The sequence below is a fragment of the Oryza brachyantha genome, chromosome 11 (genome assembly GCF_000231095.2).
Source record: "Oryza brachyantha chromosome 11, ObraRS2, whole genome shotgun sequence".
Lineage (NCBI taxonomy): Eukaryota > Viridiplantae > Streptophyta > Magnoliopsida > Poales > Poaceae > Oryza > Oryza brachyantha.
Window position 1 is genome coordinate 3,943,302 of NC_023173.2, and position 23,712 is coordinate 3,967,013.

At 36.8% G+C, this 23,712-nt stretch overlaps 2 protein-coding genes, 1 non-coding gene and 1 pseudogene across 3 annotated transcripts in view; 2 read left to right on the forward strand and 2 right to left on the reverse strand.

The window, feature by feature from the left end:
- Nucleotides 1-16,996, reverse strand: part of LOC102721206 (receptor like protein kinase S.2-like) — a 32,451-nt gene extending 15,455 nt beyond the window's left edge. Inside the window, exon 1 of the mRNA XM_015842485.2 lies at nt 16,919-16,996. The gene's annotated coding sequence lies outside the window, so the exon portion shown is untranslated. The remainder of the gene's footprint in view (nt 1-16,918) is intronic.
- Nucleotides 1,063-1,134, forward strand: TRNAK-UUU. Its single transcript has one exon. It is a non-coding gene; the product is annotated as a tRNA-Lys (tRNA).
- LOC102714964 lies at nt 13,592-16,394 on the reverse strand (annotated as a pseudogene).
- A 3,905-nt stretch (nt 16,997-20,901) lies between the features above and the next one.
- Nucleotides 20,902-23,289, forward strand: LOC102715250 (pentatricopeptide repeat-containing protein At3g46790, chloroplastic-like). Its single transcript, XM_006663234.3, has 2 exons — nt 20,902-22,744; nt 22,841-23,289. Exon 1 carries the CDS (start codon nt 20,979-20,981, stop codon nt 22,326-22,328), a length of 1,350 nt encoding a protein of 449 aa, XP_006663297.2. The 5' UTR covers nt 20,902-20,978; the 3' UTR covers nt 22,329-22,744; nt 22,841-23,289.
- The last annotated feature ends 423 nt before the right edge of the window (nt 23,290-23,712 follow it).

The following is a 23,712-nucleotide window of genomic DNA, read 5'->3' on the forward strand; positions in this document are numbered from 1 at the left end:
GGTACCAATACCTCGAGATACTTTTTGTTGGACCGCGAAGCAAATCTCAAATTTATACTCAAATTTTTAGTACATCGATATACATAATAAGAAATCACCTCTAAGTAACAAAAGTTATAGGGTGGCCTAATAGCCACCCTATAAGTTTATTGCCGACATCAATCGTCGACAATGAGCATGCGCAATGTTGTGTTGGAAGAATCAGTTGACTTAATTCCTAGGTCCAAGATTAATTATTTAGTTTACCTGTTGCTTGTAAATATGATTTTCAGAAATAAATTTTAGTTTGGTGTCATCGTTGTAAGTCAGAGTAGACGATGCAACGCTAGATAGCGCCATTTATTGAAGGCGTCGCATTAAAGGTTACTTATTTGGTGTGGTGTCCTTGTAGCAGTGCCCCCGTTGGATTAGGTTTGATGACATTGACGATGATATGATTTGGATGAATGGTTAATTTTCACTTTATTAAAGTGTCAAATTAGAGGTTACTTATTTGGTGTAGCGTACTTGTATCGGTGTCCTTGTTGGATTGGGTTAATTTGATGTCATTGACGATGATATGATTTGGATGAATGGTTAATTTTCCAAGATTAATTTGTCTCCAACATTATCTCTCGCTTTGGGGAAGCAAAATTCGATGTAAAGAAAAATTAACTATATTTTGGAGATTTTGCTTTTTTAGAAAAACAAATACTATATATACAAATTGTATGTCGTCATGAGGAATAATGGTTATGAATACTCCCGTCAATCTTAGATAGAAATATAAAGTAACTTCCTCCGTCTCTAATGTTTGACGTCCTTGAATTTTCCATAAAAACCTATATAATTGTTAATTATTTTTATATCATTTTATTTATTGTTAAATATACTTTTATGCATATATATATATAACTTTAAATATTTTATAAAAGAATTTAAATAAAATAAATAGTCAAATATATATTAAAAAGGCAATGACGTTAAATATTTTTTAAATATTTTAAGGACGGATGCAGTAACTAAAATCACGAGGAGCAATCGCCGCCTTGGTCTCAAACTTTTATTGAAAAATGAAAGAGAGCCGACCTAGCTCAGTGGTAGAGCGCGTGGCTTTTAACCACGTGGTCGTGGGTTCCACCCCCACGGTCGGCGAACTTCTAATTTTAACTTTTGGATATTTCCTTCTGCGTTGTAGCTTCTGCTTCTATCTCTAAATAAAATTTTAAAAGGTTAGTTTGAAGTTGATTTTATGGTATTTTCATTCATCGTAATTCATTTTACTTTGTTTGGTTACAAATCACAATGAACATGATTTCTTATGAATCCCAATGGACATGACTATAAAAGTTATATTATTTATCACACTGAATATGTTTGCCTATGAACTACGGTAAACATGTTTGTTTTTTTAATAATGGATAAAAAAGCCTTGACTTTAAAGAAGCTATAACCACTTATTAAAAAGTTTTCAGTTTTCTAACAAAATAAAATTGGCTCATACATAAAGCTAAAAATTCCATTAAGCAAGAGAGAAACAACGATGACCACTAGAGCAAAGCATTATTCAATTTTATTGCTAAATCTCTAGCCAAAGTGCCCAAATATTTGTATAGCCAAAATCTCTAACTTCAGAAACGCAATGGAGATAGCTTCCCTGTTCTCTTCATGTTTTATAGGATCGCTCACCACCGCAGCAAATATGTCACTCTGAAAGAACCTGCAAATATGATTTTGGAAGGGATTTATCAAAAACCAACTTATTTCTGCTTTGCCAAAGAGCCCAGTAAATTGCAGATGCTCCTATTAACATCAGATTTTTAATTTTCACACTCTTTCCACTCAACCAGTTCCCTCCTAAATCATCAAAACTATATGATGCTCTTAACCTCAAAGATATAAAAACACATCCACATATAAATTTGGCATAATGACAATCAAAGAACAGATGTTGGATAGTTTCATTCTGCATACAAAAACAACACTTCAATCTACTATCCTAGTTTCTCTTAGCTATGTTGTCTTTTGTCAAAACTACACCCTTAAATAAGTCCCATAAAAATACTTTTATCTTAAGAGATAATTTCAACTTCCACATGCCTTAATTCCAAAAAGAATGACCATTATTTATTAAGGCGGAATACATAGAATGAACCGAAAATTTTCTATTTTGATGCAGATTCCATCTAAACACATCAGCTTCATTGTTCAAATTGACATGTACAATTCTTGCAACTAAGTTGTACCACATAGTTTATTGTTACCAAACAAAGATCTTCGAAAAGATACATTTAAGGGAACAGTTGACATAACAGTTGCAACATAATCATTTTTTCTGACCGATATTATATAAAGATGGATACTGATTTTATAAAGGTCTATTTCCAATCCATGTATCCTCCCAAAATCTAACTTATGAGCCATTATTGACGATAAAAGATCCCAAAGCAAGGAGATAGTCTTTCACTTTCATAAGACCTGACCAGAAATAGGAATCACCGGATTTTTTGACCACACCTGTTATTGTTTGATTTTTAAGATACTTTCGTCTGAGTAGGTTTTGCCAAACATCATCCTCATTAATAAGTTTAAAAAGCCACTTACTCAAATACATTTGTTTTGTATTTCTAAGTTATGTATTTCTAAATCCCCTTGATTCTTTGGTTGACATAACAAATTTCATCTAGCTAGCCTCTATTTTTTCTTATGACTGTCATTTTGCCAAAATAAATGAGATCTATGAAAATCCATTTTTTGAATAACTCCTTTTGGGATCTCAAAAACTGATGCCATAAACATAACTAAACTTGAAAGAACAGAATTAATCAACACCAACCTCCCGCCTACTGATAACAACTTGCTCTTCCAGCTACTAAGTCTTTCCTCTATATGCTTCCAATCAGAATTCCTTAACTTTCTCAAATGCATTGGAATTCCAAGATACCTCATAGAGAGATTGCCTAACTTACAACCAAACAAATTAAAATAGAAATTCTCGTTGACCTTAGCCTCTCCAAAACAAAAAAAGTTCACTTTTATGATAATTATTTTTTAGTCCAGACAATTGAGCAAAGACATTTAAGATCAATTTCATATATTTCGCTTTGTCAATATCATGGTCCATAAAAATTAAAGTATCATCTGCATATTGCAAAATAGATAAACCATCCTCAATAAGATGAGGAACAACACCTACTGCCTGTTCATTTTCCTTTGCCCGTTTAATTAATATAGCAAGCATATCCACTACTATATTAAAAAGAATCGGAGATAAAGGATTACCTTGTCTCAACCCCTTTTTGTTTGAAAATTAGGTCCAATTTGATCACTAACATTGATTGCAACATGACCACCTTGAATAAAAGAAGCAACCCATTGACACCATTTTGGTGAAAAGTCTTTCATTCAAAGTATTTGTTGCACAAAAGACCAATTAACCTTATCAGAAGCCTTCTAAAAATCAATTTTAAAAATAACTCCATTCTGTTTTTTCTATTTAACTGTTAACGCTAAAATTTGGATAATTGTCGTTACAGAGAAACTATCATTAAAGACCGAATCGAACAGGAAACAGAACAATCGGATAGAAGGCCAGGCGGAATACGACTCGGATTCAGCCGATAGAGTCCAGATCGAATAAGAGATAGAGTCTGATTAGGCCTAGAATGTTACAGATATTTTCGAGAATAATCAGAGCCCATGTAATTTAATTTTATCTGTTAGTTAGAGTTGGTTTAGATTTTTCCTTTATCTCTAAGGTTGTTAGAGTCGGATCGGGACTTGTGTGTTAGAGATAGAATCTATCTAGGAGTTTGTTATTTCTTTTTATCTATTAGGAGTTGTATGTCGTATCCAACACGGCCTAGCCTCTACCCGATGGTATAAATATGTGTGTCCCAGGTCATTGTAAATCATCTATATCATAATTAGATCAATCAAATTTCGGCGCATCGCCACCCTCTTCCGAGAATTCAACTTCGGCGGAACTTGGCACCTGACGCGGGGCTGCATCGCTTCGATCTCCGGTGGAGGGGTAAGTCTATCGTTCCGCCGGGCCACGGTAATCGTTCGACTAGATTAGAACTGTCTCGGTTCGGTCTGATCTTCTAATCTAGTTGTACGATTGCTAGTTATCGTATCAGTTTCAACTTAGATCACTTTCGTCTTTTGAGTTGATCTGATTGACCACTTTGCCGTTTGACATATTCAATCTAGTACTGTCTCGGTTCAGTCCGATCTAGTAGATTGCGTTTGTCAAATGGTTTATATCAGATCGATGTAATTTGTTCATTGTTTTATTGGAGTACCAGCCGATAAGTTACCAGTCATCGGCTCATTGGCTTGATAGCAATCTAGATCTGTTTAGTATCTATCCTGACATTGCTATGTTTAATCTTGAATCGTCTCGGTTGGGTCCGATCTTCTATGATTATTCTTAGCAATCTGGGCTAGGTATTTTGTAGATCTTGGTTGTTTATTCGCCGTCTTTAGCCGATGATTGTTGTCGATATACATGTTTATCATATCTACATCAATATAGTAGCTGATTGTCTTACGTACTACATTATTTCTATACAAATCAGCTTGATTTAGTTAGATCGGCAGTTATTTATGTTGCATCGGCTTATGTGAATTACATACAAGTTGAGTTTAGCCGATTGGAGCAAATAATTCATTGTTTATTCCAAGTAATTCGTTGGTTTATTTATTAGCCTTATCGATCTTCATGTTTCCTATAATCATATCGTGCTCGACTGCATACTGTCTTGGTTAAGTCCAATCTCTGCACGTCTAGTTTGATCTGGTTATAGGGGCTCGTCCGATCGACTAAGATTAATAAGTAACTTGGCGGATTGCATTGGTCTAATTTTTAATTCAAACCTATTTCTATCAAGTTTCTAGCCGATCCAAGTCTTTTACAGCCGATCATTCGACCTATTGGCTAACCATTGCAGCATTAACATTTGATCGGCTGTATATTTTGTTACCTATCGGCTCGATAGCCGATCGGCTTGTTTTATTGTTTATCTTATCAGTTGCAGGATCAAACTGACTGGCACATCTGCCATTCTAAGAATTTAGATCCTGCACTGGAACTGTCTAAGATTGACTCCCTAGCCTTCGTGTTTGACACGTTGATTTCAGCGTCAACATTAACTCATGTAGAGTCTCATGTAGGATAACTACCCCTCCATAATATTCCTACCCAAAATAAACCTGTTTGAGGTTGACTTATAACCTCTTGAGTTATTCCCACTAGTCTTTTAGTTGCCACTTTAGTAAAAATTTTAAAGCTAACATTCAACAAGCAAATAGGTCTATATTGTTGTATTTTAATAGCTTCCTTACATTTAGGTAAAAGAAAAATAGTACCAAAATTCAAAGAGTATAACAGTAAAATTCCAGCATGAAAGTCGAAGAACAAATCCATGAGGTCAGACTTGATTATATTCCAAAAGATTTGATAAACTCAGTAGGAAATCCATCAGGACCCGGAGCTTTATTATGTTCCATTTGTAAAATCGCATCCCTCACCTCTTTCTCAGAAAAAGGAGCAATCAAAAACTCATTTTGTTCTGGAGATACCTGAGGAATGTCCTCTCTTGTACTCTCATCCAAAGTTAAATGAGTATCAATTGGAGGACCAAAAAGACCCTTGTAATAAGTAGTGATATGTTTATTCAAATCAACATCATCCCTAATTACTTGATCATCTTGTTGCAACTGAAAAATTCTAGTCTTCCTATACTTACCATTTGCAACTAAATGAAAATACTTAGTATTTAAATCACCTTCTAACAAATTCTTTTCTTTAGATCTTTGGTACCATTTTATTTCTTCTTCTCTCAACAACAAAGCAAGACGAGAATTTAAAACTTGTTTAATATCTAACGTATTTGTTTTCATATTTTTAGATGGATAATACACATACCGTATTTGTTTTCATATTTTTAGATGGATACGGAAACATATATGAGTGCCTCGGATATATAAACAAATATGAATTATCTTGAATACGAATAAGGATCAAATGTAGTCGAACACGAATATAAGAACAAATATTTCTCAGAACATATAAACCACTCAAACTGTTTGTAGAGACAAATAGCACCATATATATATAACTAACTTAATCAAAATAGTTGTCATTTTAGGCCACATTGTAGATTAAACACATACATTTAGTTCCACATGTAACAGATAAGTGTCATAAGTCCACCACATAGCACATAATGAGTTCAAAAATATTGGTAGTCTGATAGCACAAAAGCACATAATCAGGTGTTCGCGGATATCTGTTCATTACAATCTTCAGATATTCGTTGGAGTATCCGTATCTGTCAGAAACTACCATACTATATTCGTATTTGTATCTAGAGAAAATTATCCATATTTTTATCTGCATACAAATTAGTAGGTGTGCTTGCTCCTGCTCGTGTGCCTACTCTTATCTTGACAATCCTTCTCCCTACTCCTCTCCACGCCCCTGCTCGTGCTCCTGCTCCTGCTCCTACACATACTTGTGTGTCTGCTCCTGCTCCTACTTATGTGCCTACTCTCATCCTGACGATCCTTCTCCCTACTCCTCTCCCTGCTCCTACTCATGCCCCTGCTCCTGCTCGTGTGCCTACTTTTATCATGACAATCCTTCTCCCTACTCCTCTCCATGCCCCTGGTCCTGCTCCTACACATACTTGTGTGCCTGCTCCTGCTCTTGCTTGTATGCCTACTCTCATCCTGATGATCCTTCTCCCTACTCCTCTCCCTGCCCCTGCTCCTGCATGTACCCGTGTGCTTGCTCCTACTCCTACTCGTGTGCCTACTCTTATCCTGACAATCCTTCTCCCTACTCCTCTCTCTACCCCTGCTTGTGCTCCTGCTCTTGCACATACTTGTGTGCCTACTACTTCTCCCTACTCATCTCCATGTCCCTGCCCCTGCTCCTGCTCATTCTCTTGTGCATGCTCCTTCTTGTACTCCTGCTCCTTCCACTCTGGCTCCCACCTTCGTCTGCTGAAATCTGTGTAAGAGAAGGATTAGAGTGAGAAAGAGGAGGATAAGGGTGAGAGAGCTCGAGTGCAGCTATGCATGTTCGCCTCCTAGATATATAGGCCACGACACTGCCTCCACTGCTTCACCATGTGTTTGTTGATGAGATCAAACCCAACACGGCCAACGGCTCAATCGACATGGGACTTGCCCAGGAACCAGAAATGCACAGTGCGATGGTGGCAGCGAGCACAGCCATGGACGACCGGAACTCCACTAATAGATACGGCGGCTATGGCCTCCCCTGAGACTTGCATAGAAAATGATTTCTACATGTGACATATAGGGATAGGGCAAATTTCGCATTAGAGGTTTCTGTCTAAGGCATTTTAAATTACTAGATTTCACCTATTTACCTGATCCACAACTTGAGGAACACTTTCTTGGTTTTTTTGGGTGCCATCTAAGTTCAAACGGATCACCCTTGAGCTGATCTCATGGGTGACATTGCTGCGTGAGGGTAACTGCTCCTGGACTGTCACATATAAAGAAATTTGTTTAGGTAATGTATAGAAAATAGGCCTCTATATCCATAAGTGGATATAAGACAGCAAAACGTTACAAACATGAATACATGTGTTTCTCGTCTTGAGGAAATATAAAAATGTGTTTTGTAATATGTATATATGAAAATGCAAAGAATACATTGTAGGCCCCAAAAGCAAGCGATGATTAACAAGGGTTATTTGATAACATAAATTAAAATATGAATGGAAGCCCTAAGATTGATTTAAACATTGAAAATTCGAAATTCAAGCAAACAGTCATGAAAAAAGTTGGAAATATTTATGAACTTTGATAACGGTGCCATCTATGGTTGTACAAAATTTTGGCTTGAAGTATGATTTCTTATAAATAGAAACAAAAAAGGTAAGATGTTATTAAGGAATAAAATGAACCAATTTCAATAGTTTAGGTGGTAAAGTTAGCCAAAAAATAGTTTACGGGGTTAAATGGCCTACTGGACATAGTTCGGTTGAGTAAAGTATACCCTTTTCTATATTAAATTATTAAATAGCATATTTCACATAATTAAAACTAGGATTAAACTGCAATTCATTGTTACATTTTTGATCCACTAAAAGGACAGTATTCATCAAATGTGATTTCAAAATATAGGGGAGATTGCTAAACAAAGGGATGTCGTTTCCTGACGGGCCCTTACTGCAAAAACGAGGGTATAGTCATTCCTTAATACGCCAGAAAATTTTATCAAAACCAATGAAGAACACCGACGGCCCTCATTGCATGCCTTTATGAAGAATTTTTTACTTGTCTAAAAGAACATCCAAGAATAATACCACCTCCGTCCCTAAATGTTTCACTACAACAAATATAGTCTTTTATGACGAATTCCTCATGACATTCGAGCTATTCGTCATTATATGATCTTGGTTTATGACGTTCATAGTGGGCAATGGTGGCTTAGTGACGAAAAAAAGATGTTTGTCACTAATGCCAACTATAAATCGCATAAACTAGCTCAACGATAAATTGTGACGAATGTTATTTTGTCACTAGAGACCAACCAACATCGTAAGTTTACAATAATATCATTTCATCATAAGTTGAAAATGAAAAGGAGAATTGTTTCGTTGTACCTACCGACAAGCATGGCCCAATGTACTAAAATTTAAAAGAATTAACAAGTGAACTAAATACGAAAATTATATTTTTTGAAAGTCAATTATGGTTGGATTTATTTTTTGAAAATAACTAGAAATTTATAAAATGATAATATTGTATTTATAAAATTTATATGTCATGACCCAGAAAAACATGAATTAACAATTTATTTGTTTAATATTTTCTTTAGAACAAGTTTAAAATGCAAAAGCAAGGATATGTTAAAATTTATGGAAAATTTTCAACATGAAAATAGTCAAGATAAAATTTTATTAAATACTTTGTGTGCTCATCTATTTTCTAGATTTTTCTGGGAATTATTTAAGGATGTTAAGTATTATTAATAAATAAAACATCATTCCAGTGTTTAAATTAAATCTAAAATAGTTAAAAACTCTCTCATTGCTTTGGGCCATTTTCCGCCCAGCAACTCTCTCCGCCTCGCCTCTTTCGGCCTGGTTACTAGAGCCCAACTTCCCTCCCTTCTCCTTGGTTTCAACCGAAACGAAGTCCAATTGTTGTCCCTCTCTTGTTTTCTTTTTTAGTTATTTCACCATTATATGAATAACACATAAAATTAATTATATTATATATATCATTTTATTTTTCATATGTAATAGACCACGTATAAGTTGTCTGTTATAAGTTGGAGTTGATTTGCTATTTTCTATATGTTACTTATTGAATTTCTACATGATTACGGAAATTAATTTAAAATTGAACTACAAGTGAATCTAATAAAATACAAAACTACAGAAAAATAATATTTATGTTCAAATGTTCCATTATAGCCCATGTCCTTGATATAGATAAAAAATTAAATTGTCTTGTAAGTACAATTCAATTTTCTATCCCCAAATAAACACATAATAATCACAGCAATATGTATATTTGGTCAGAAAAATTATGAAAAATACATGACACCATATTTTTGGTTCATAAGCTTGCCATAGAAAAACTAAATGGTTTTAATAAAGTGGGACCATACATTATTCACAAATAGATACATTTGTCTCTAGTTACAATAATACATAAGTTTTATCTGAAAATTTACACGTCAACAAACTTTTTTTCCATATGTTTTCTATAGTTTCTTGTAACTCAAAACAAATGTATCTATTTATGAACAATGTACATTCCCACTTTATGAAAATAATATAAGTTTTTTATGGCAAGCTTATTGACAAAACAAACGTCATAGATTTATTAATGTATTTCTAGAAAAATATATTAAGCGTTAAAGCAATTCAATCAAGTGAATTAATGAGGAACCTAAAATTTTCCTTTAAAAAACATGACTGGAATTATTTTTTAATATTCTAAGTCATCTAAATTATTCTCTGAAAATTTCTGTGAATTTTCGAAGCTCAATAACTAGTTTTAATACCACAAAGTTCATTTAACTAATTAAAAAAATGAAAACGAATTAAAATTTCTCTCTCTGTCCTTGGGCCATTTTTGACCCAAATATTACTCTCTCCCTCACTCAGGCAGCAGCCTCTCTCTCCCTTTTCCTCCCTCTTCGGGCCAGCCATTCTGCTACTCCCTAGCCAAGAATTCTATTATGGGTCCCTTGTCTCAATTTAAATAATTTTTTGGGTATAAATGATTTTAAATGAGAAAAATGTCAACAACAAAGTTGTGTAACTTATTAAGATCTACAACTTTTGTTTTGATTATTTTGCTATATGACTTTGTTTTTCAATAATTTGAATTTGATTTTCAAATTATGACAACTTCAAACAATATTTTCAAATAATAAATAGTTTCATCTAAAAAAGTCGTCAACAACAAACAAACTTGTATAACTCATCAATATCTATAACTTTTATTTTTGTCTTTTTTAATCCAACAAAGTGATAGTAACCATGTTCACAAATTTTACACATCTCCCTTATAGTTTATGAAATCATGTGGGAGATATGTAAAATTTTTATGAACAATGTTAAAATCACTTTATCGGATGAATAAATGATCAAAATAAAAATTGTAGATCTAGATGGATTATACAACGTTGTTGTTGATTGAAGTCGTTCGCTAATAAAAAATTATATTTGATGTTCTCAAACTTTGAATTTCAAATTTCAAATTGTTCAAATAGAGTCAAATGGAGCCCGAGGGCCCTCGTTCCCGGTGGTGGCGACAGGTCCAGGAGACTCTTCGCCGACCGTCTGCTCCCAAACCACCCCACCGCGGCCGCCGATGGCTTGAGCGCATACCCGCCGCGGACGAGACGGTGGATGCCGAGGTCCACCACCAGCAATTACTTGCAGGTGAGTACGGAGCAGTATTTCTTTTCTTTGCAATTACTTGCAGCAATCGATTTCATAGTGGTTCATCTTGTGGTTTGCGTTATGCTCCGTGTGTTGTTAGGAGTAATCTTGTCATTAGTGAATTTCCATGTTTATTTTTGTTAGTATGCATGTAGCAAATAAATATATATACATGTAGTCCTTTGCATTCGTAGCAATATATGAGCCAGTAGATCAAGCAGAACTTGGTATGTGAAATGCACAAGCTACTGACTTGAATCGGTGTGCATGTTTGGCGAGAAGTCATGCCATGTGAAGTGGTACATGCATGTATACGTATTGTTCAGCAAGTGCATCTGGATCAAGGCAACAAAGTGAATAAGTGATTTTGTGCCAGCTGATTGACTAGTTGGTTGTAACTTCTTGCATGTACATCAGTCTATATAATGAATGGAAAACGGCGAGAGCAGTGTGGCTGCATCGACCAAAAGAACTCCAGTTTCTTGCTCAGTTCGTGTGTGTGTATCCACCAACTTAAACAAAGTTAGTGAGTGTTTCAGATAAACACCTAGAAAGTGAGAGGAGAGATTCCCAACATGTGTGTGGCACCGCATGATTCAAATGGGTGCATGTTTGAATTCTCGACCAATTCAATCTCTTGCATGATGACATGTCGAAGAAGTTCGTTTCTGTTAGCGTTTGCGATTACACACTTTTATAGGATTTGGGGATTTCCCCCCTTCATTTAGCACCAATAGTTACCTATCCAAATCCAATCCTTTTTTTAAAAAATAAACTTTTATATAGAAGTCCATTCGGTTTCCGGTTTTTAATTTTGTTGTTCGTCTTGGAAAAATGGTATGTTGGTCTCACTAGACTGCACGATAGTTGATGCTTCAAGCTTTTAACTTTTTCCCTCGAGTAACCAAGTGCTTCAAGCTAATAATGCATTCAAGATTAACCACACAAAGGAAGGCCACCAAAAACACAAAGAATCAGCACTCTTTGACGTTTATGTCATATGTATGAACCATACAATTCATAAATCATTTAACTAATCCATGTACTCTTTCTTTTGCCTTGCACTAATGATTAGTTGATTAATGAATCAAGGAACAGTAGAGACGGGAAGACTGGAGCTCCACGGTGGCTTTCAGCTCGATTACTTGTCGTAGTAAGTATTTCTCCTGGTTATAAGTTGAAAGTATATGCTCTTTACCATGGATTTTAGATGTATTTCTCTCACCAAAATTCTAGTGTTGGACTGTTAATAGTAAGTGTGTAAACATCTAACAGGCCCTCACATCACTAGGGTAGATTATTTGTTCTAGAGCTCATGGATTCGATGCATGCTCCTTGGGTTTCAAAAAGAATGATGATAAATGAGTATAATTCATAGTTTAAAATTCTAAATGCTCTCTCGTGCATTTAGCCCTATTTGAAAGGAATAGATATTACAACAGACAGTGGCGGATCCAAAAATTTTCTTTACCTTTGGGCAAGCCTAACAATAAATAGCAAGTACTTCTACATATAAATCGATACAACTATATAAGCAATTGATTGCATTGAGTTGTGATTCAGGAGAAAAAAATTGTGAAATAGATTAGATTGATAGGATGATATTTGTCTGTGTTGTTAATAAATAGCAAGTACTACTGTGATTTTGTTCTCCGGGTACCTTCTAATTGTAGGACCTCAGCTCACTAGTTACTGATGTTTTATCTTGTGCATATGCAGTGCTGCTAAGCTCACTTGGAAGATCTTGGTCACGTGGCATCCGGTGAAGTTTGGTTGTTGTGATTGTATTTGGAATGTGGCTGGATTTGGCTGTTAACTAAGTTGTAAATTTTGTGTTGTATTTGATGTTTGTCGGGTTGCGTTGGATGCTAATTGGGCTCTAACCTTTGTGTTGTATGAGTCGTTACTGTGTTTGATTGTTCGGTCAATATGGGCCTGGCCCACTTGTTCTTTGATACTAATGCAAATGAATATAATATGACCGGGCTAAAAAAATGTGTTATAATGTTTGGGCTGATATGAGCTTTTGCAATAGACTTAGCCCATTTTTTATTTGATATTAAAGCCAATGGATATAATAGAATTGGGCTGAAAATATGCCACATCATAGATGGGCCAGCCTAAAATCTAGTCGGGCCTGTCATTGGGCTAAGCCCATAAACATGGTGCTCAATAAATGGATTTTAATGGGCCATCAGATATTTTATGATGTTTTATTAGCTACATAATGACGAATACAAGCGTCATAAAGTTATGATGATAGAAGGATCGTCACTAGATTAATGACGAAAAAATAAGGTTTCATCATATTACACCATTAGAGACGCATGATAGGTGACGAATGAATTTTCGTCACGGGAGCGTCAAAGATTACAAAACGTGACGAAAAAGTTAATGTTTGTGACGTAAATGAAACGGCATCTATCATAAGATCTCTTGTAGTGTTTGACGCCGTTGATTTTTTCATGCACATTTGACCATTCGTCTTATTCAAAAAATTTACATAATTATTAATTAGTTTTATATCATTTCATTTATCGTTAAATATACTTTTATGCATATATAAGTTTACCTATTGCATAAAAGAATTTGAATAAGACTAATGGTCAAACGTATATAAAAAAGTCAACGGCGTCAAATATTTAGGGACGGAGGGAGTATTAATTACCTTGGGCAATAATCATGGCATCACTATCATTAATCATGGCAATAATCAGGCCTTCTGTGCCCATCAGTCTCCAGACATTCTAGTGCTATCTCAGTGCATGCCTTCACTTGGTGGAGATTTGCTTTCAGTGAGGAACCATTCCATTGGGCCATTAACCTAATTGTCCAATTTCCTAGTACCTGTGAAATCATAATGTAAAGATCAATTGCAATATCTAGTTTTAAAATTGCACGCTCTGCATTGCAGGCATGTAAAGTGATAAATAGTTAAACAAGGTTGGACCTTTGTAACACATATTAGATTATTAAGTAGAATATTTCACATGATTTAAAGCAGGTTAGATAGAAGAAAGCTGCAATTGATCATTACACTTTTGATCCCCTGAAAGGACCATTGTCATCAAAATACAATTCCAAGATTCAGTCCTTAATAAACAATGAATATATTGCCAAATGAGTGTAAACTCATCCCTTGATACATAATAATTATTAATAACACATAGATATTCTTCTATGAAGAACATTGCACTGTACCTTTTTATAAACAAAACACATGCTAGTAATAATTAATTACCTCGCCAAACATAGCTTCTTTCTCATTAATCTCACTGATGATTTCCGCTATAGTAGGCCTTTTTTCTCTATCAGTCTCCAGGCATTTCAGTGCTATCTCAGTGCATGTCTTCACTTGTTGGAAATATGCTTCCAGCAAGGAATCATTCCTTTTTTTCTGTAACCTGTTTTTCCAATTCCCTACTACCTATGGAATCAGAATTAATGTAGAGATGAAGTATTATTCAGATGAAATAAAATAGCTTTGTTAGAAATAAATGTTGGTTCTGAACTCTTGACAGAGAGAAACATCATCAATTCTTACTCTGTCAGTAAATTCCTGGGAAGACGTATCACCACTTTTGGCACGTCATGCAATTATCTGTAGCATTACAACACCCAAGCTGAATATGTCAAACTTGTTTGATACTTTTTTCTCCTCTAGGTATTCTGGTGGCACGTAACCACTTCATGGGGACAAATGTGATGAATTTTGTGTTAAAAACATTTTCACTATCAGAAAAGGATTCATTCAAGCAAATTATTTAGCTTACGGTGTCCAACCAAGCGTTTCTGTGACCTTGGTTTTCCCACCACTGAAGATCTTGGACAAACCAGAGTCTGCGATTTTCGGCACCATGTTGCTGTCCAGCAATATATTAGCAGGCTTTAGGTCCAAATGGTATATATGTGGCTTCAGTTCCACGTGGAGATATTTCAAACCCTCACATGTCCCTTTTAATAATTTTGTACCGTACAGGCCAGTCAAGGCCATCAACTTCATCTACAAAGGTAAACGAAATGAGTTTTTTTTTTCTTACTATTTGCTTCCAACGAAAAGTAGCAAAAAGTATTTCGAGGTACCGGTATCTCGAGGTACCAAATCGTTTCTGATCGTTGGAGCTAACAGTACACATCCTACTCAACTTAGCTAGATTCAATGGTGAAAAACGATTTGGTATCTCGAGGTATTTTTTGTTAGACCGAAGTAAATCTCTTTGAAAAAATACCTTGAGATACCATATTTTTTAGCATAAAAATTTAGTACCCTGAGATACGATGTACCTTAATATACTAGAATTTTACATTAAAGTTTTTAGTACCTCAAAGCAATTCTCAAGAATAGTAAAAAAAATCCCAAACGAAATTGGTCTCAATAGAATGCAAATATACAGAGCTAATTTTCTTCTATGCTAAAGCATATACTAGGACCGTCAGAAATATCGTACCAGAAAGTTGGTTTTCAAGGCTCCCGCGAGGCATATACTCGAAGCAGAGCCCTCTAAGTATTCTTTCAACAAAAACTTTTCTTCCATCAACCTCTGTAGGTATTTTTTTTTACATCATAGCAGTATCCAACTAACTGTACAATGTTTGGATGCTTGAACCTTGTAAGGTTATCAAACTCATTGTTCAATTGTGTATCGTCAATTCCTTCCGTATCATTATGAAGAATCTTCACTGCAATTTGCTCTCCATTTTTGTGCACTCCCTATTAAAGATGTACAACTCTTAGTATTCAAAAATGAGATATTTTACAGTGTACCGCAAATTACATTAAAATTTTTGTACCTCGTGTACCTACTCTGGACTATAAAATTGATCTTCAAAAATATCATGAGTTGAAGCATCAGGTTCTATTTGGTTTATTGTCACACTTTTCACTGTAACTAAGGGCTTATTCGGTTCACAGGATAGAAAAAACGCAGGATAAGAAACATATAGGAAAAGTAAAGGAATGAATGTGTAAAACAAATGATTGAAAACAGAGGAATATACAGGTTGTGAGCATTTGGATTACTGGATAGGAATATATAGGTTTAGTACTTGATTGTCTCATTCTTCCAAATGGAATGAAAAAAAAGAGCTTGGAGTGGATGCATTTTTCATGTACTTTCCAAGTGAAAACAGTGCCAAAGGAAAATTTCCTTCAATTTTCCTACTGCTAGCTGTTTTGGATCCGAATGAAAGGATAGTAAAAAATCCTATGCAACAGTATTCCTCCAAAATTCCCAAGAAAATCCTTTGATCCGAATAAGGCCTAAATTTCATGCGACAATAGAAAATGGGATTAAAATTTGGTTTACAAACCAAAGTTACATTTAACTTACCTTATAAACTGTTCCAAATCCACCTCTACCAAGCCTTCGCTCCTCGGAGAATCCATCTGTAATTTCTTCTAATAGTTGGTATGTTAAATCAGCTGGGTTCATAGTTCAATTTGTAACTTCTCCGTGTTACCAAGATCTTCTGCACGATTACAATGAAGAGTAAAAAAGCTACGCCTTTTATGAGAAAGGACTTAACACCAACCCTCTAAATTTTGAACTAAAACTCCAAACTACCGGAGAAAATCATAGCTTCCTATTTCGTAAGTCCTAATTGAACCTTGCCATCGCCTCTCCTATCTTTTTTCTTTAGGCTTAAAAAATATTTTGAGATGTCAAAAATTTTAGTAGGTACCTATTATACCTTAAGATACTAAATTTTTACGTAAAATATGGTACTTTAAGATACTTTTTTCATGATGAAAAAAAAACTCTGTTCTTTAGGAGCATGAGAGCTGCCACCTTCTCTTACTAAATTAGAGCGAATTAGAAGGAAAGAAAAAGAACAGCAATAGGCCAAGCTTCCCTATCCATCGGTAAAACCAACATTACATCAGAATCAATGGCCAAGTTCATCATGAATCAAGATTAAAAAAGAGAACTCAAATCAGCAGATGAACAGGCACTGCATGCCTGACACTGGAAGCAGTAACTAGCACTAACCTGGAGATAAACTGAAGATCACCTTGCTTCGCGAGAGGCCGGAGAGGATCGGAGAAGCAGAGACTGGATCAGGCTCAATCTATCGCAGGCCGGAGATGATTATAAGCTGGTCTCAGTCTCGCCGGCGCCGTAGACGACGACGACGACGACGACCATCCAGCTGTAATGCAGGATAGCTTGTCACCAGTTCATGCATCACGAGCAGAGTTGAAATTCGGGGGCATATAGGGCACGCGTATACAGTCACAGTCAGCTTTGTCCAAAACCTGCGTGCTTAGTCCTGCTAGGCCGTGTTCGGCAGCGAGGAAAAGGAAAGTTAGAGCATCCCAACAGTTTATCTAAATTTGGTTATCTGTATCTTTATTTGGATTATCATCTAAAATACTTTCATCATTCATATGTCTTTGTACTCCCGCAGATCATCTATATATGACATCCTCTATATCTATTTGGAGGATTGGAGAAGGCTCTATCTCCTAATATGGATTATATCCAAAAATAGATGATGAGATAGATGTTCTGCTGGAGCTCAACTTTTACTCTTCATCCTCTATTTCTAGGATGGAGAATGGGATGGATGAGCTGTTGGGATGCTCTTGTTATCCGGTGCGGAAAACATAGTAGTAGACTACTACATGATTAATTATTTATTAATTATTAAAAAATATAAAATAAATTAATATGATCATTTAAAATAACTTTTCTATAGAAAATTTTCGTAAAAAATATACCATTTAGTAGTTTGGGAAGCGTGCGCGCAGAAAAAGAGAAGGGTTAGATATCTTATTGGCTATATCTAACAAAATCTTTCCGTCACGAGCAGAATTGAAGACGGGACTAGTCAAGACACGAAAACTTTCACGAAGAAAGCACCTTGGTGTAAATATGGTTTCATGAAAAATTGGAAGTTGCTTGAGATATTTGAGATTTTAGGACTGTCTGATTTTTGTGATAATTATTTGTATGGCATGTTGTTTTTTATGTTTGGAAATTTTGAATTTGAATTTAAATTGATGCTTGAAATTGCGTTTTTAATATGGTTGAATTCCATATGCTACAAATATTAATGTTTTTATTATTATGGTGTTAAAATAGGCTAAACATAGAGTATATATTAAAATACAAGAGAAAAATAATTACGGGCTGAGAAATAGCAGTTGCTGCTGGAAATTGGTGGCATTTTGGGGATACAGGAGAATTGCAGGCAACCCCTATTTAACTTTTAGGAGCTTTGAAATGGGGCCTCCTGCTAGAGATGCTATAACAAAAGCATTATTGAGCCCCTAAAATAGAAATATACTACTCCTCCGTTTCATAATGTAAGATTTTTTAGTCATATCTACATTTATATAGATGCCAATAAATTAATCTAGACATATATATAAATTATATACATTCACCAATTGATGAATTTAAACAAAGCTATAAAGAATTTCAATATGAAACGGAGGTAGTAAATCGTATGCCAGTCTCTAGTCCTCGGGCTCTAGAGCACAACTTCTACAGGCAGTTTTATTGTGCTATAGGAAATTTCATGTCACGCCTTCTGTCTGTCTGGCGTTTATAATTCTAATATAGAGGATAGTACTGGAGATGCTCTTATCTTTTCTAGTCTCATTCATAGTAATGAGGCCTAATAATCACCTCATCTAAAAGAACAAATCTAAAAAATCATAGTCGTGATTTATATTTTATGATGAACATGGCCTAACATTTTCTCAGTTCATACACCACCAAAAGTTAGAAGAAAATGAAGAGATATATGGGTCACGCGTACTCGGTGCAGATTGCATGCGTGTCCAAAGCTGCATGAATATATATAATATAAATGCATTTTGAACAATTACCTGCGTTTTCGATAATGCCAACCTAATTTTTCCTATGCAAACATGGACGGCACTAGATGATAACGCAAGTGCCATTCGGCGGCATTGTTAATTGTTTCAATCACCTGTTCCCGGGGCATTTAACTGCTCTTACGAGTGGCCTTAACTTTTTATTACTCTCATATGTCATAGACACATGAGATAAATTAAGAGAGGCAAATGGTTAATTTTCCCCAATTCCCAAATCTTGCTATCCTTGTTAAACACGCGGCTATTGCATCAGAGCGTCCACTCAAAGGTCTTAATCTTTTCGCTTTTTTTAATTATGTTTATATGTGTCAAATTTTAAATTTTAAAACTTAAACATGAAGTTAATTTAGAGTTTTTTCATTGGATTTTATTTTTCAGTTTTGCTTCCAAATATGTAACAACCCATTTATAAAAGTTTACCTATAAATTATTTTTTAAGTCGTCAATAAGCTCGTCATCGTGTGCCTAAGTTCAGTGAAACAATCATGTTGAAAGCCTACTGAGGAATACGCTGGCTGTTTAAAATAATTATTCACCACATTGTTCTCGTTAATTATGTATTTAATTATAAGAATAAATGAAATACTTCATATTACTCTTTTATTTAATTTGATGTCGTTGACTTTTATATCGATATTTTGACCTATGTATGATTAATTATGTATTAACTCACTACAAAATTGAAAATAAATTTATTTGATCTTTAAGAAAAATAGCTCACGATCCAATAATGTGAACAGAATACTACCTTAGGATCGTCCAACAAACTTGACTCGGGAGTCGGCACATATCGTCATTATATATAGGTGGATGGTCTCCAAATTCCTGATCGTACGAACACGCGTTGTGGCCGACAACTAAGACCGATTGTTTCGTTTATTAACGATCATTAGCCAAGATTCTTACATCTATAACGGATCAGTGACGGTCCAATGAAAGCCGTTATATAGATGATCATATATGTAACAGACGGACTTGGTGGCTGTTACATATGACTAAGGAGAACAAGACCCATCATTGATATCAAATCATTTGTAACAACTCATAAGTAGGAGTCCCAAAAACTCTCATTGAGGTGAGTGGCTTCCCCGCTTATATCTTAGCTCATTTGTTCTTGTACAACCAATATAGAACTATTCAACAGCCGTAATAGATCTCTACCAGTCAGTTGTAGTGGTTTATAATTTAGAGACATTATAGATAGGTTGAACATCTATAACAGCTCGTAATTTAGAGCCATTACAGATATAATAATCTCGCTCAACAAGTTGTCGCACAAAACAAAACAAAAAAAGAAACCAACTATGCCTCTTCTTAGCCTCTCCACACTCTTCTCCTATTCTACCAGAGTCCGCAGTGTTGCTGTGCTTCCCCCACTGTGGCTCTCATCTACGCAACTGGCACTCCATAGCCTCTCATATCCCATGGAGGACCCTCCCCTGCACCACCGCTCCTCATTCCTAGCAATTCATAAACAACAAAGATTAATGTTGAGAAAGAGCTCTATAATCTTTTTTAAAATTTTTAAAAATCTGCTTAGTTATAGTGTGCACAACGTGTTACCACCGACTATCCCACTTTAATTTCTTAAAGGACCATAACTTTTACCATCCACAGTGGCCATTTTATAGCCGTTGTCGCGCCCGCCATCAGCTAGCGCTGCTGAGATGGTACTTAGGGCCTGTTTGATTGGGGAGCTAACATTGCCACATATTTTTGACTAAGTGGCAAACTTTACTCTTACCATACTTTTGTGGCAAGCAAAAAGGACAAACTAAACTTAAACAAAATTAGGTAATAAAATAAACTAAATGTCATGTGAACCAGGTGACTAGAAATTAAGCAAGTTAAAGTTATGTCAGATTCCAATTTCCAAACAAGCCCTAAAACACCCGCACGCTGCACTGTGCAGCTAAATTGGGCCTTGTCAAGGCCCATCTAAGAGAAATGGCCATTCCGAAGATTTAGTTGGGCCGTGCCAAATTGGGCCCTGCATGGTAAACCTGTGACATCATCATCAGCGGTTTGGTCGAGAAGAAGGGGAGGCGGTCGTGGAGAATCTGGAGATGGCGGCCGGCCGCCTCTCCCTCCTCCTCCGGCGGTGCGCGGCGGCCGGGGCGCTGCGCCCCGGCGCGCAGGTGCACGCTCGGGCTGCTGTGGGCGGGGGGCTCCCCGACGCCACCCTGGAGACCGACCTCGTCCTCATGTACTGCCGGTGCGGCGCGCGGGAGCGCGCACGCAGGGTGCTCGACGGAATGCGGGCGCCCTCCATGCACGCGTACAACGTGCTCCTCGCCGCGTCGGGCCCCTGTGACGCGCTGCGGGTGTTCTCTCGCCTCCTCGCTGCGGGGCTCCGCCCCGACGGCTACTCCGTCCCTGCCGTGGTCCGCGTGTGCGCCCGGCTCCCGGACGCCGTGCTTGGCACCGCGCTCCATGGCTTCGCCGTCCGGCTTGGCTTGTTGGGCAACGTTGTTGTGGCCGGCGCGCTTCTGCACATGTATGCCATGGCTGGTCTCCTGGACGATGCAGTGGGGGTGTTCGATGGCATGCCGGTGAAGGACACTGTCGTCTGGAACTGCATGGTGGCTGGGTATGCCAGGGCTGGGAGGGCAGTAGAAGCCTTTCAGATTTTCATCAGGGCGCAGGTTGAGGCAGTGAATATGGCCAATGATCTGCGAGCTGTGCCTAGCCTGTTGAATATTTGTGCCAAGGAAGGGGAGCTGATGAAGGGTAGGGAAATCCATGGTAGGATGGTGAGGTGCCTTGCCTTTGATTCAGATATCGTGGTTGGTAATGCATTGATTGACATGTATGCAAAGTGTGGGCGTGTCCATGTATCCCAAGAGGTTTTTTCACGAATGCGCGAGAGGAATGTGGTGAGCTGGTCTACAATGATACATAGCTATGGTATTCATGGCAGGGGGGAACAAGCCTTGAAGGCTTACAGAGAGATGTTGTCTCGAGGAGTGAAGCCAAATTCGATCACATTCACATCAGTTCTGTCAAGCTGTAGCCACTCAGGCCTTGTGAGTAAGGGTCGGAAGATCTTTGAGTCGATTACTAAGGTTCATGGTGTCTGCCCGGCAGCTGAGCACTATGCATGTATGGTTGACCTGTTGGGGCGTGCTGGAGCCATTGAAGAGGCTGTAGGGCTTATAAGGATGATGCCAATTGAACCTTGTGCTAGTGTGTGGGGAGCTTTGCTCTCTGCATGTGCTATGCATAATAATGTCGATGTTGGAGAGATTGCAGCTTATAGGCTATTTGAGTTAGAAGAAGGCAATGTTAGCAATTATGTTACCCTCTGTGGCATTTATGATGCAGTTGGCCGGTCTGATGGCGTTGCAGGGTTGAGATCAAGGATGAGAGAACTTGGCATGGTGAAGACACCTGGGTGCAGTTGGGTCGATGTGAAGGGAAGAGCTCATGCTTTCTACCAAGGGAGCATCCCACGTTATTTGATGACACAGATGGTTTGGGTGTTAGATCGGTTACTAGTGGATATGGCCAATTCAGATTCTGAAGATGACCTTGCTGACTTGTACTATGAGTAACTCTGCACTGAAGTTGTGATTCTAAAGTCGTGTGTCTCTACAATCAATTTGGTTGAAGGAAAAGCATAGATATTCCTCAATTACTGCCACGCTAAGGAACAAATCTTACTGAAGGCCAACAAAGAATCCTCAGAAACTGGTCTAGAGGTCTTGAATGCTGACAGTTTTCAGGGCCAGTATCTGGAGCAACATCCTGCATCAGGATGAGAGCAAGAGGCCAGCTCTTTGAGTCGAAATGACTGGTATATACTCTGAAGTGACTGCCATGGCAATAATACATGTGTAATAGTATCGTCTGGTTAATCAGCATATGGCACAATGTAGTTCTTCTGAAAATATGTACTATATTGGATGCAAGAGAGATCCTGAAAAGTAATTTTTAAGAGTCCTTTCATAGTTTCATCCAGCTGGAAGGGGTGAGTATTTACTAAACTAGTTTGATGGCAATGACCATTCTGGACTTAGATCGTCGAGCACTAACCATGTAACCAACGATATTTATGGTTCCTTAGCTTGGACCTTGGAGTGCAGCATCATCTTTGTCGCCATAACAAGTTCAGTACAGTTACCAAAAGAAGCTGTCCGTACTGTCACTCTCCAATATCACCAATTGGTTGTTGCATCTGGTGGTGTGATTGGTAGCAAGCAAATTTGTTTGTTTATTGAGGTCCTTTTGCTTAGATCCACTCTTTTAAGGTAAGGAAACTGTCATATGGAAGCTTCATTTATGAGAATTTGTCTTTTATCACAACACTATTGAACAACTGATTCAGTTTTTGCACATAGCTATCCCTCTTGTTGTCTGTATGCCACTCTGTTACCTGGCACAATACTAATCAAAACAGGTACATGAAAATACAGGCTATTCCTGTATCTGTTTAAAGCTTCATTACATTCATTACAACACTAAGTGTGACAATATGTAGTTCATCTCTTTTGATATAGTCCTCTGTATACATATGGTAATAAACGTTGCAGCACTGAAATCAAGGATGCTACAAATACATTTTGTAGTGGGGTTTTTGTATACTAGAATACAGTGCAAGTGGGTCCCAAGCAAGATTGGAGATGCCAATGTTAGTAGTTTCGTCCCAAGCAATATTGGAGATGCCAGTGGTAAAGTTTAAATTGTTAAACTTATAGTCTAAGGGGATGTTTGTTTTCCTCCTACTTTTTTAAGTCTTGCCACATCAAATATTTGGACACTAATTAGAAGTATTAAATATAGACTATTAATGAAACTCACCACATACTCTAGACTATTTTGCGAGATGAATCTATTGAGCCTAATTAGTCCATGATTAACGAATGTGATGCAATAGTAAATATTTGTTAATCGTGGATTAATTACGCTTAAAAATTTGTCTAATAAAATAGCCTTTAT

Bases quoted from the DNA above. Each gene is read 5' to 3' on its own strand.
- LOC102715250 (XM_006663234.3), top strand. From the start codon at position 20,979: ATGTACTGCCGGTGCGGCGCGCGGGAGCGCGCACGCAGGGTGCTCGAC.